The 12,603-nt window shown below is 43.2% G+C and overlaps 2 protein-coding genes across 10 annotated transcripts in view; one reads left to right on the forward strand and one right to left on the reverse strand.

The window, feature by feature from the left end:
- Positions 1 to 462: 462 nt before the first annotated feature.
- Positions 463 to 7,625, reverse strand: LOC139375376 (mitochondrial fission regulator 1-like). 9 transcript variants are annotated; one of them, XR_011627787.1, is made up of 9 exons: positions 7,483 to 7,625; positions 6,398 to 6,546; positions 6,072 to 6,158; positions 5,821 to 5,933; positions 5,378 to 5,589; positions 3,985 to 4,360; positions 2,213 to 2,363; positions 881 to 2,029; positions 463 to 833 (listed from the first exon to the last, which is right to left on the reverse strand). XR_011627787.1 is itself a non-coding variant. In XM_071117100.1 (8 exons), exons 2-7 carry the CDS (start codon positions 6,410 to 6,412, stop codon positions 2,240 to 2,242), a joined length of 927 nt encoding a protein of 308 aa, XP_070973201.1. In that variant the 5' UTR covers positions 6,413 to 6,546; positions 7,483 to 7,625; the 3' UTR covers positions 463 to 2,029; positions 2,213 to 2,239. The 9 variants fall into 9 exon arrangements, 2 of the variants coding, with proteins under 2 accessions (XP_070973201.1, XP_070973200.1); XR_011627785.1 differs by having other exon boundaries at positions 463 to 739; positions 834 to 2,029; XR_011627786.1 differs by having other exon boundaries at positions 463 to 739; positions 787 to 2,029.
- A 446-nt stretch (positions 7,626 to 8,071) lies between these two features.
- Positions 8,072 to 12,603, forward strand: part of LOC139375377 (oxidation resistance protein 1) — a 30,673-nt gene continuing 26,141 nt past the window's right edge. The window contains exons 1-3 of the mRNA XM_071117101.1: positions 8,072 to 8,186; positions 9,193 to 9,403; positions 11,604 to 11,794. Of these exons, the coding sequence (XP_070973202.1) occupies positions 9,339 to 9,403; positions 11,604 to 11,794 (256 nt within the window). The 5' untranslated portion in view covers positions 8,072 to 8,186; positions 9,193 to 9,338. The remainder of the gene's footprint in view (positions 8,187 to 9,192; positions 9,404 to 11,603; positions 11,795 to 12,603) is intronic.

A 12,603-nucleotide genomic window follows, 5' to 3' on the forward strand; every position in this document is an offset into this window, starting at 1 on the left:
GCAGACAGTGAGTGTAAACAGATTGTTGATTGAATAACAGGAGGGGTGTGGTTTAGCTAGCATATTGTAATGGCTAATGTGATGCTCCATCAGCCGTTACAGGTTAGGTACTGTTTGGCATAGCACATAGAATTTAAGCAACGTTTACTTGGCGAGACTTCCTCAATTCCTGACTTGGAAGACCAAATGTATTCTAAAACATCCATATCTAGTTGCAGGTGGTTCGTTTGAATTTAGAATATGCTGTTATACATTTTTGGATCTATGAAGTTAACCAACAATCTGTACGCCACCATCTTGACTATTTCAAAGTCAAGTGAGTTTCATCATGACATGTGGCACTACAGGGTGGACACCCACCTGACTTAATCAATGAGAGAAGATGAGCACGATGGCGGTGTACACATTGTTGGATTACCTCATGGAGCAAAACATTAATTCCATTTTTTTTGTGGGGGGGAGGGGGGGTGTAGATCAGCTTTAATATTGCAGATAGAATGTAGGTTCTATCCATGAAATTGTCTGCATCATTTCCAATCTCCTTATTTGTTCATTTCCCTACTGTGATTGGAATAAACATACTACAATACTTCTGCTATTTACATCTGTTTCACTCACATCTACAGTACCTGTCATTAAATAACTATAAATTTATATTTCTAATTTACTCTTTTTTTCAAGTGCTGGATTTTCACCCACAGCAGCCAATTCACATTTTCTTCCCGATCTTAACGCCAACCTTCCCATGTCCACAGATTAACCCATCTTTCCCAGTATAACGCCAACCCTCCGGTGTCCACAGATTAACCCATCTTTCCCAGTATTACGCCAACCTTCCCATGTCCACAGATTAACCCATCTTTCCCAGTATAACGCCAACCCTCCGGTGTCCACAGATTAACCCATCTTTCCCAGTATTACGCCAACCTTCCCATGTCCACAGATTAATCCACCTTTCACAGTATAACGCCATTTAACAATTTCCTTCTGCAATACATCCCTCCATTTTACTGTGATGTCTTACGAGGCTCCTGAACCTCCCTATTTGTAACATTTCTACCGATATTGCCCTGAAAATAAATACTTTACCCAAGACTACAATGATGTTTCCCCATTGACTGATCGTGGTTGTTCCGATGCCATGACAATAGTCGGCATGTCCATCTGAACCCTGATAAGACATAACCATTCCTGGACCTGACTCCAAAAGCGAGCCACCGATGGACAGTATTCTATTTCCTCGTGGCAGAGTCTGCACAAGGCTGACTGTTCTATTGATTCTATTTCCTCGTGGCAGAGTCTGCACAATGCTGACTGTTCTATTGATTCTATTTCCTCGTGGCAGAGGGTGCACAAGGCTGACTGTTCTATTGATTCTATTTCCTCGTGGCAGAGTCTGCACAAGGCTGACTGTTCTATTGATTCTATTTCCTCGTGGCAGAGGGTGCACAAGGCTGACTGTCCAATGTCCCATATATATTGAGCATTCTTTTTGTAGTAAGTATTTTATAATAGATTAAATTAAAATTAATGTAAATAATTGTTTTATATGTCAGTTCATAGACTCGGTGCCAAGGTATTGGGACATCAAAAACCTGTTCCCAACTGACTTGCATTTTATATGGTACGGCTGTCAAACCTTTTGACTTTTCTTTTTAATCATTATTAATGGGTGGCAGACTAAATAGATTTTTCTAAATTCAAACCCGCTGAAACTAGACATTGACCTTTAGAAGACATTAGTTGTCTTCCAAGTCTGGAATTGAGGAAGAATCAACAAGTTAAGGTCGGTCAAAAATTCTCTGTGCTACGTCAAACAGCACCCATCTTATAGTGCCTATCAGCCAGCTGCTACCATGGTCTGACTAGGCAATATTTTTAATAGCTAGGGTATGGTTTAGATTTGGTTGGGTTCAGACTGACTGGGCCTGCTGGGAGGTGGTGGTTTGTTTTTCCGTCTGGTTTAACCGTTGCCACGGTTGATGAGGTGCAGCCGGGTCTCCACGGGACTGGGTCGTCAGGCACAGGCCTGGCAGCAGAAGAGAGAGACGCAATGAGAGACAATCCTCTGTGAACCAAGAGTAAAATGCTGTCATGCAACAAACATTGGAAAGTCCACTGGCAATTGAACATTGCTTGATAGATGTTTCTGTCTAATCTTGCAAGCCTGAATGTCTGTGGAGAGGGACTACTTTCTGTGTGGCTGACTTACGTGGGGAGGTGGAGGACTACGGGTGCTCTAGGTGTGTTTCTTCATCCCCCTGATGTCTTCATCCTTCAGGGTAAACTTCTTCCTCAAGGCCTCTGAGATCAGCGAGGCGGAGTCCGACTCGCCCATCAGGGAGGTGCAGCCTCTGTTGCACCTGCATGGCCACACACATTAAGAGCATGGTCTGGTACAAAGATAACTGAAATCCATGACCTAATTCAGAAATGGCAACTGGCGGCCAAGGCCTCCCTGTTTGTAGGCCCACAGATTTTCAGAAAGGGATTAAATATATTAGCACCTGTAAAAAGTTTGACCTACTCATCCCGGGGTTTTTATTTGTACTATTTTCTACATTGTCAAATAATAGTGAAGACGTCAAAATTTTGAAAAAACACATATGGAATCAATGATAGTCCCACTAAGCGCAAACCAGATGGGATGGCGTATCGCTGCAGAATGCTGTGGTAGCCATGCTGGTTAAGTGTGCCTTTAATTCTAAATATATCACTGACAGTGTCACCAGCAAAGCACCACTACACCATCACACCTCCTCCTCCATGCTTCACAGTGGGAACCACACATGCAGAGATCATCCGTTCACCTACTCTTGTGTCTCACAAAGACATGGCGGTTGGAACCAAAAATCTCAAATTTGGACTCCTCAGACCAAAGGACAGGTTTCCACCAGTGTAATGTCCATTGCTCGTGTTTCTTGGCCCAAGCAAGTCTCTTCTTCATATGTGTCCTTTCATATGTGTCAATTTTTTGTGTCCTTTACTTTGCTGTGGCGGTCCTCATGAGAGCCAGTTTCATCATAGCGCTTGATAGTTTTTGCGACTGCACTTGAAGAAACTTTCAATGTTCTTGAAATATTACAGGTTGACTGACCTTCATGTCTTAAAGTAATGATGAACTGTAATTTCTCTTTCCTTATTTGAACTGTTCTTGCCATAATATGGACTTGGTCTTTTACCAAATAGGGCTATCTTATCACAACACAACTGATTGGCTCAAACACATTAAGGAAAGACATTCCACAAATGTACTTTTAAGGCACACCTGTTAATTGAAATGCATTCCAGGTGACTACCTCATAAAGCTGGTTGAGGGAATGCCAAGAGTGTGCAAAGCTGTCACCAAGGCAAAGGGTGGCTACTTTGAAGAATCTAAAATCTAAAATATATTTTGATTTGTTTAACACTTTTTGGGTTACTGTATACACTTAAATGCTGATATGATGTTATGCAATTCTCACGATTCTATATGCATTGTGATTTTGTGATTTGATTTTCCAAACATATGGCTCACTACATGTCTGCTGCAGAGAGATAAGAGAGCATGAGAAAAGGAGTTACAAGCTATACAGCCGACTAGCACAATCTAACATTACTTACAATAGCAAAAACAAGTTTATATAAGTCAAATATCGGTATAATATCATCCCAAAATAATATTGCGATATGTAACTATTGATTTCGTCCCCCATTACTAGCGGGTATGAATGTGGGAATGCAGACCGGCAAGCCACTGTGGCCCCTCATAAAGAGTTCAGATTTTGTGTGACCCCACCCATCAAAGTTGCCCATCCTTGACCAAATTGATTCCTCTTGCTTTTTTCTATCTGTGGAAAACAGGACAACGACCAGCTGTCCTTGTGTTTCCTGCCAATGCATTATCATACACCTTCTGCAGACATGGTATTTACACTGTGTGTGTATTAAGAGACATGAGAGGAAGCCATTTTCTTCCGTATCCTGACTCGCCCTTTAACCTACCTGTCCTTGCTCATCTTCATGCGGTTCATGTCCTTCAGGATGTCCATGACGTCAGCAAAGCTGGTGGACTTGGACAGCGACACTGTGTCCTCCTCCGCCTCCCGGAAGTCCATGCTGGGATGGTCCAGGTCAAAGGTCGCCGAGGCCGTCATAGAGGCAGACATGTTTGCGAGCGGCATGGGGTCCGGCATAAGCTCCGAAACCACAGACACCACATCCTCCTCCTCATCTTCCTCCTCTTCCTCTTCCGTCACGTCACTGATGACGAAGGAGGCTGAGGCGGCGGGCTGGTAGGGCGCCGTCTCGAAGGGCGCCATGGAAAAGCTCATGCTGGTGTCGTCGGGGGACAGGAGGTCGGGGGTCAAGGGGTTGGAGCCTTTAGGGTGACAAACAGAGCAGAGACAGGCTAGTTATCACACTTTTCAGATTTGATTATTTTCCCATAAATAAACCTCAGAATTGGGACAGACAGAGCCTTAAAGGGATGCAGATTGGCAATCAACTCATCTCCTGCACTGGGGTCACATGGTCAGGCTATTTAAAATACAGAGTCCTCTGATGAGCTTCTGATGCATGGGCAGGCAGGTTAGTGTGCTTTCAGTTTTAATCCCAAAGCCCATCACTTTCAGAGGGCGAGCCCTACACTCATCTAGGAAAATCAGGTTATCTGCCTGATAAGAACTCCAGTGTCATCTAACAGCGCATGGCTATAGCATGTGACACTGTCCTCATAATTTCTGCAACAATGACTACGGTATATGCTAATGCATCCACGACATAAGACATACAATCCCAAGGACCAATAAGACACATACGTCTTCTAAAATATACACATGGTAATATCCGAGGTTGATTAAAACAGGAGGCTCTTATTATTACACATCACTGCATGCGGTAGCCATACTGAAGATTATGACACTTTAAAAGCAACACATAAAGCCAAGCTACTCTAAGACAATCACCTTGCTGCATAAATGACAAAGCGTCAGATACTGTATATAGGCACCAGAGGAAGCTAGCGGGAGGAGCGATAGGAGGACGGGCTCATTGTAATGGCTGGAATGGAAAAAATTAAATGGTATCAAACATATGGAAACCACATGTTTGACTGCATTCCATTAATTCCATTCCAGCTAATACAATGAGCCAGTCTTCCTATAGCTCCTCCCACCAGCCTCCACTGATAGGCACTTAGGAAGGGCTCTACCTATTTTTACAAGGAGCATGTGTGCTCCAGGTCGCAGAATATTTAGAATATGCAAGTAAAATGATCGCACTGTAGAGCCCTGATAGGCCTAATATAGCTAGCTAGCTTTGCCAGAGAAAGAGCCCCTTTCACTGGTGAATTTAACTTAATGACAGCTGTGGGGAAACTGCTTGACAAATTCCCTACCAGATTCTGTGGCTACGATCTTGGCGATCTGGGAGCGGAGTCTGCTCAGCTCATCCTGCAGGGAGGTGGTACGGTTCATGGCCGTCACCGCAGGCTTCCTCAGCGTCTCCACCTTCTTGACATCGCGACGGAAGTTGGGCACAGAGGAGTTCCTGTGCATAACCAGGAGAGGCGTGGGTCGCCACTCATGTCTAAGAGGGCGTGAATCGCTCCTGAGAAAAGAAAATGGACCACAAGAAAACACTTGCATTAAAAGAACAGGAGGTGAAAGCCTCTATCACATCTACCAGACTGTCCTTTGTCATAAGTAATGCTAGCATGAACAATAGGCCAATTATTTAGACCCCACGATAGCTGACATATCTGCGGCCTCAGTGAAGGAACATACTCAAGTTCAGCAGCCACATTCTTCTGCACTGTGGGTGAGAAAAGCACATATTTACCGCACTCTGGCATAGGTCTCAGACTCCTCATCTGCTGCGATCCAGGCAATGTCTGCCAGTGTGGGCACCGTGGGGCCATCCATGGGCCGCAGAGGAGGGAGACCTGGGAGTTCCTGGTAAACAGGTGCAGGTTCCCTGTTAGCACTTTTAATGCAATTTGGCCACAAGGTCGGCCTTCTGACAGAAAGTCATTGTCTGTACCGTGTACTTATGCTATTGCATGTGTTGAATTTGATAATGACCATATTTACCTGGAAACATGCCCTGGGCGGTGGTTTCATGGGTACAATAGAGCCTATTCTCCTCACCACACTGCGAGTCGACCCATGAGGCTTGTTCTGCCAAATAGGAATAACCTCCTGAATAGTGGTAAGAAACATGCTGTTAGTTTTTCCAACACACCACAAACTTAGCCTGGTCCCAGATCTGTGGTCTTGCCAGCTTTGCTGTCATTGTCAAGCCAATGAGTGGGATGGAGGGTAGAAACAGACTGGCACCCAGGCTATCACAACCTCTTGTTAGTACACTTCAGAATGCATGCATTTAATCTATAAAAAGGGCTAGCAAGCTAACTTACTGCTTCGGTTTCCATGGTGAATGATCTTGCTCATACAATGTGCAGAGGACACCTAATCAGCGCTGGGCTCAGTTGGCTAATGTGTGTTTAGTAAACAAAGGACATGCCATAAACAGTCTTCAGACGCTGATACTGAGGTCTTCCAACATCTGTGAGGGAAACAAAGACACATGTTGACAATTGAAAATGGACTATGTAGATTATTGACAGCAGGCCACACATTCAGCTGAAAGTTATACACAGCTTTAACTAGCTACATAAAGTTAGAAGAGTTTATGTACGAATGGCTAATGTTAGCCATCCAGCCTTTTCGAGCCAACTCTGTAACTATGAAATTAGTAGACGAAGTTACCTCAAAAGTGTGTTGAGGATTATATTAAAAGGCTTAGTGCAGTCAAAAACGTGATATCGTTTTTTTTTCCTCACTGGGGTTGGAATAATACTGTGAAATTGTGAAAACGATGATCGTGCCATTTTAGTGTAAAAACTGTTTGAAAAGACCACCTGTCAGCCTGTTGTGGTGGGATGGAGTTTGTTTCTTATTGATATACCAGCAAATTGAGAGTTCCAAACCTCTTTGCAATAACAGCTAGTTTTCCCCTCCCCACTCAGACAGGCATAGCAAAAGTCTTGCTTGAGTAATTGCTCTTTGCTAAGAAGCTATTTGTTTCTTTTTGACCATTTTAATTTAAAACAATCACAGTAAGGTGCTTAATTATTACCCAGAAATGATTTGACATCGAGATAAATACAGCTGTATTACATTGGACCTTTAATGTTGCTGTAAATGAGGTTGATCAAATGGCATGAGTGGATTTTCAATGAGCAACAGTTCCGAACACCAAAAGTATAATCCTAACATATCACGCAAAGCAAATGATTAATAATAAATTGACTAGCTAACCGGTTCACAATAAATTGATTAGCTAGCTGACCGCAGTTGCTAACCGCAGTTTATATGTTAGCTTGCTAGCTAACAAGCTTCAGCCGGTCCTTTGATTGACCCTCAAGCGTAAATCGAAATTATACCATATATTTCGATTATCTTAACACAATATAAAGAAAACTATAAGCATGCAACTTACATTTGTTAATGTAACGTCTGAGAGATTTCAATAATTATTTTCTTTTCGACTAACACGTTCTCGTTTTCGTCTTTCAGACTTCAGCAATGTTATCGTTTTACTAGGCCCGGAAAAAGCACTCTATTCTATAATGTGATTGGTCGGATCATTACACATGCCTTTTCTCCAGCCAATAAAATTTGAGCATCAACAAGCGAAGCGATGTGACGACAGTGCCTCGTGTGGCAGGAAAAGCAAATGCGAGGCTTTTTGCAGAATGGCTGCGGACCCCCTTATAAATAAGGGTAATATTTCCCTAAACTGGAAGCCACTCTAGTTTTCTATTCTAAATTGAGGAAGACCATGCTATTTGTTCCGACTGCTTTATGCATAGGCTATTTCTCTGCAATGAATGAGTGCCACAAACCAAAGGAATTTTGAAAAGTGCCCATTGTCATTTAAACTGTTTGTATGGGGGTGCGTGAAAACATTGGGGTTGGATTGATGATTACAGAAAATAGTTGTTCTAGCCATGCAATGATTCCACGTATATGCTCAAAGACTCCTCAATCTCCGGCACTGGAGGATGGACGAAATGGGCGGAGCGTATATGCTCAACTTTTTGCTGTTGTCTGGTGATATCACAAAACATAACACCGGGCGTAATATGAAGCTTTCCGAAATCACTCGCTTTCGATCAACATTCCGGGCATTCTTTTTGACAGGTCAGTCCCTAAATCCTTTCAATATTAACATTTCCGAATTCAGTGTACCCCACTGCTACGTTTTATTGTCGCATGCCTCGAATTTTCGATATGGAAGTGAGGAACATCCATGTTTAAAAAGACTACAGTAATCTATTGCAATATTCTCCAAGACAATGATTTGTAGGGATGCTTCCTTCTACAGTAAGAATCCGTATCCCTTACGTACTTAAGGTTAGTGTAGGAACAGATCTTCTGGTGAAAGAAAGAACATTTAAAATATAGTTCCATCCATTGCATCAGAACTCGGGCCCAAAGGAATTTGAGCGCTAGCCCTAATCGACTGTGTTGCAAATAAAATATGTTACGTCTGCTTGTCAAGAAATAAGGCAACAAAAATACCATTCATTATCATTCCATCAATCAATCAAATGTATTTATAAAGCCCTTTTTACATCAACAGATGACACAAAGTGCTATACAGAAACCCAGCCTACAACCCCAAACAGCAAGCAATGCAGATGTAGAAACACGGTGGCTAGGAAAATGTCCCTAGACAGGAACCTAGAGAGAAACCAGGCTCTGGGGGGTGGCCAGTCCTCTTTTGGCTGGACCAGGTGGAGATTATAACAGTACATGGCAATTAAGGCCAGATCGTTCTTCAAGATGACCAGCAGGGTGAAATAATCATCACAGTGGTTGTAGAGGGATCAACAGGTCAGCACATCAGGAGTAAATATCAGTTGGCTTTTCATAGCCTCAGGCATAACAGTTGAAACTGGAGCAGCTTCTCTTCCCTTGCATGTTTCTTGCATATAGTCTTTGAGAGCATTGTCTCAATACGAAATGTTATTTTTCTAAAATAATCTACATTGCTTATTTGTCAATTTTTCCAGCATAAGCTTATACCCCTGCTAAAATGCTCTGAGTCATCGTTGATTCTCGAGTTGAATTGAATTGAAAGACCTGACTTCATTACTTGGAGCTTATGCACTCAGTCTCACTCTCAACTTTTACTCTCCTGTAGGCACGATTACAGGAGCTTAATAAGCATGGAGACTGAACGGAGGGATGCCAGCAGAGCCCCTCAACCTACCAGAATATTGCTGTTGTCAACATCACAGTAGTCGCCGATAGGTCCCTGAGAAGGCCTTCTTGCAAACCCTCGGAGCCATGGAACATAAACTACAACAGAGGGACAAAAACAAGCCCAGCTACTTTGGCAACGTCAAGACCAGGTCAGACCTGCGATTAAATGTTTTATTGGCTAAAAATGAAGAAAAGCACTGCTTAGACTTGTTGTGAGAGATGCGTTGTTTAGTTATTCCCAGAATGTGTCAGCCTATACAGTGCTTCTCTCCTGACATGTTATTTTTCTCTCCCGAGATGTTGAGGTGAAAGGAGCACTGCAGCAGAAAACAGGAGATGTACAGTGCATTCGGAAAGTTTTTAGACCCCTTCCCTTATTCCACATTTTGTTACGTTACAGCCTTATTCTAAAATGGATTAAAGAATTGTTTTCTCTCATCAATCTATACACAATACCCCATAATGACAAAGCAAAAACAGGTTAATAGAAAGTTATGCAAATGTATCAGAGCCTTTGCTATGAGACTTGAAATTGAGCTCAGGTGCATCATGTTTCCATTGATCATCCTTGAGATGTTTCTACAACTTGATTGTAGTCCACCTGTGGTAAATTCTATTCATTGGACATGATTTGGAAAGGCTCGCACCTGTCTATATAAGGTCCCACAGTTGACATTGCATGTCAGAGCAACAAACCAAGCCATATGAGGTCGTAGGAATTGTCTGTAGAGTTCCAAGACAGGAGTGTGTCAAGGCACAGATCTGGGGAAGGGTACCAAAAAATGTCTGCAGCGTTGAAGGTCCCCAATAACACAGTGGCCTCCATCATTCTTAAATGGAAGAAGTTTGGAACCACCAAGACTCTTCCTAGAGCTGGCCGCCCAGCCAAACTGAGCAATTGGGGAGGTGACCAAGAACCTGATGGTCACTGTGACAGAGCTCCAGAGCTCTTCTGTGGTGATAGGAGAACCTTCCAGAAGGACAACCATTTCTGCAGCACTCCAACAAACAGGCCTTTATGGTAGAGTGGCCAGAAGGAAGCCACTCCTCAGTAAAAGGCACATGACAGCCTGCTTGGAGTTTTCTAAAAGGCACCTAAAGGACTCTCAGACCATGAGAAACAAGATTCTCTGGTCTGATGAAACCAAAATTAAACTCTATGGCCTGAATGCCAAGCATCACGTCTGAAGGAAACCTGGCACCATCCCTACGGTGAAGAATGGTGGTAGCAGCATCATGCTGTGGGGATGTTTTTCAGTGGCAGGGACTGTGAGACTAGTCAGAATCGAGGGAAAGATGAATGGAGCAAAGTACAGAGAGATCCTTGATGAAAACCTGCTCCAGAGCTCTCAGGACCTCAGACTGTGACGAAGGTTCACCTTCCAACAGGACAGTGACCCTAAGCACACAGCCAAGACTACGCAGGAGTGGCTTTGGGACAAGTCTCTGAATGTCCTTGTGTGGCCCAACCAGAGCCCAGACTTGAACCCAGTCAAACATCTCTGAAGAGACCTGAAAATAGCTGTGCAGCGACACTCCCCATCCAACCTGACAGCTTGAGAGAACCTCCAGAGAAGAATGAGAGAAACTCCCAAATACAGGTGTGCCAAGCTTGTAGTGTCATACCCAAGAAGACTCGAGGCTGTAATCGCTGCCAAAGGTGTTTCAACAAAGTTCTGAGTAAAGGGTTTGAATAGTTATGTAAATGTGGTATTTTCATTATTATATATTTTTTTCCATTTTCAAAAATTTATTAAAAACAGTTTTTGCTTTGTCATTATGGGGTTTTGTGTGTAGATTTATGAGGGGGAAAAAACAAATGAATATATTTTAGAATAAGGCTGTAACGTAACAACGTGGAAAAAGTCAAGGGGTCTGAATACTTTCTGAATGCACTGTATACGCGTTAGAGCACTCCATCACCCTTTTTCATATAGTCACCCTTGTGAATGTACCTCTCCTTTGAAAAAAACAAGCACAAACAGTCAAGGGCATTACGTGGGAGAGAGGAGTGGAGGTGCTTGCCAGGAACAGCAACAGCCTATTCTGAACTCCCACAATCCTACCAATATACACTGAACCAAACTATAAACGCAACATGCAAGAATTTCAAAGATTTTACTGAGTTACAGTTCATATAAGGAAATCAGTCAATTGAAATACATTCATTAGGCGCTAATCTATGGATTTCACAGATACCTTAAAAAGTATGGGCGTCGATCCATAGCATTCCAAACATGCTCAATGGGTGACATGTCTGGTGAGTATGCAGGCCATGGAAGAACTGGGACTTATTCAGCTTCCAGGAATTGTGTACAGATCCTTGCGACATGTCTGTCTCCCCTCCAGACTGGGGTCCAAGCTCCCTCCTGGTGTTGCTCAGCCCCCCGGCTTCATCGCCGGCCCCTGGGAGACAGGGCCTCAGACCGGCCCAACCAAGGAGGCCAGGGACAGCGGTCAGTCCCACCGTGCCGTGGGGCGTCCCTTTGACCACGTCCGCCACATCCGGAACCCCCAACTGCGCCGGTATTACCTCCAAGGTGAGGTATCTCTTAACATGATTATCTCGATATCTAAGTCAGCCTGTGCTTTGTTTGCCCCAGTAGGGGCTTGGTAGCTGCGTTAGTTCCCTATCCAATTATTCATATGGTGTTTATAAATGTGTTTTGTATTTTCATAGTAAACAACCTATGAAATGACAGATAACACACTCAAAGGAAGGTTGGTAAGGAGAATTCCTCTCTCTAGCATTTATTTATTGGGCTCCCGAATGGCGCACTGCATCTCAGTGCTAGAGGCGTCACTACAGACACCCTGGTTCGAATCCAGGCTGTCTCACAACCGGCCGTGATTGGGAGTCCCATAGGGCGGCACACAATTGGCCCAGCGTCGACAGGGTTTGGCCGGTGTAGGCCGTCATTGTAAATAAGAATTTGTTCTTGACTGACTTGCTTAGTTAAATAAAGGTTAAATAAAACATTTAAATTACTTATGAGGAATTGCAAAACTGCAGCTAGGAATGCTTGGGAACTTCTCTCAGGATGACATGGATACAAAATACCAGTGGACTCTGTCACTCAGAAACATTCACTCATAAGCACATGATCCTATTGTCATTTCCTCATGCCATCCATAACTGAGGGGACAGGTTTTGCCAGCACTCAAAGTAAGACAACAGTGATTCTGAATGTGCTTGTCTGTGGTTAAATGGCTTATTTTCGAGTCCCTTTTACAGAACACTTTTAGTGATATCCATTTAGATACGATTATTAGTATACCTGAAAAATCACTTGTGTAAAATCTGTTAACTTACTTGTAACAAATCATGTTTGTGACATGTAATTGGTAG

This window comes from Oncorhynchus clarkii, chromosome 19 (assembly GCF_045791955.1).
Source record: "Oncorhynchus clarkii lewisi isolate Uvic-CL-2024 chromosome 19, UVic_Ocla_1.0, whole genome shotgun sequence".
NCBI lineage: Eukaryota > Metazoa > Chordata > Actinopteri > Salmoniformes > Salmonidae > Oncorhynchus > Oncorhynchus clarkii.

Excerpts from the sequence above, each read along its gene's own strand:
- LOC139375376 (XM_071117099.1), bottom strand. Across the intron at positions 4,361-5,377 it reads GATCGTAGCCACAGAATCTG|GCTCCAACCCCTTGACCCCC; the intron begins GTAGGGAATTTG and ends GTCACCCTAAAG. Across the intron at positions 2,364-3,984 it reads ATGAAGATGAGCAAGGACAG|GTGCAACAGAGGCTGCACCT; the intron begins GTAGGTTAAAGG and ends GTGGCCATGCAG.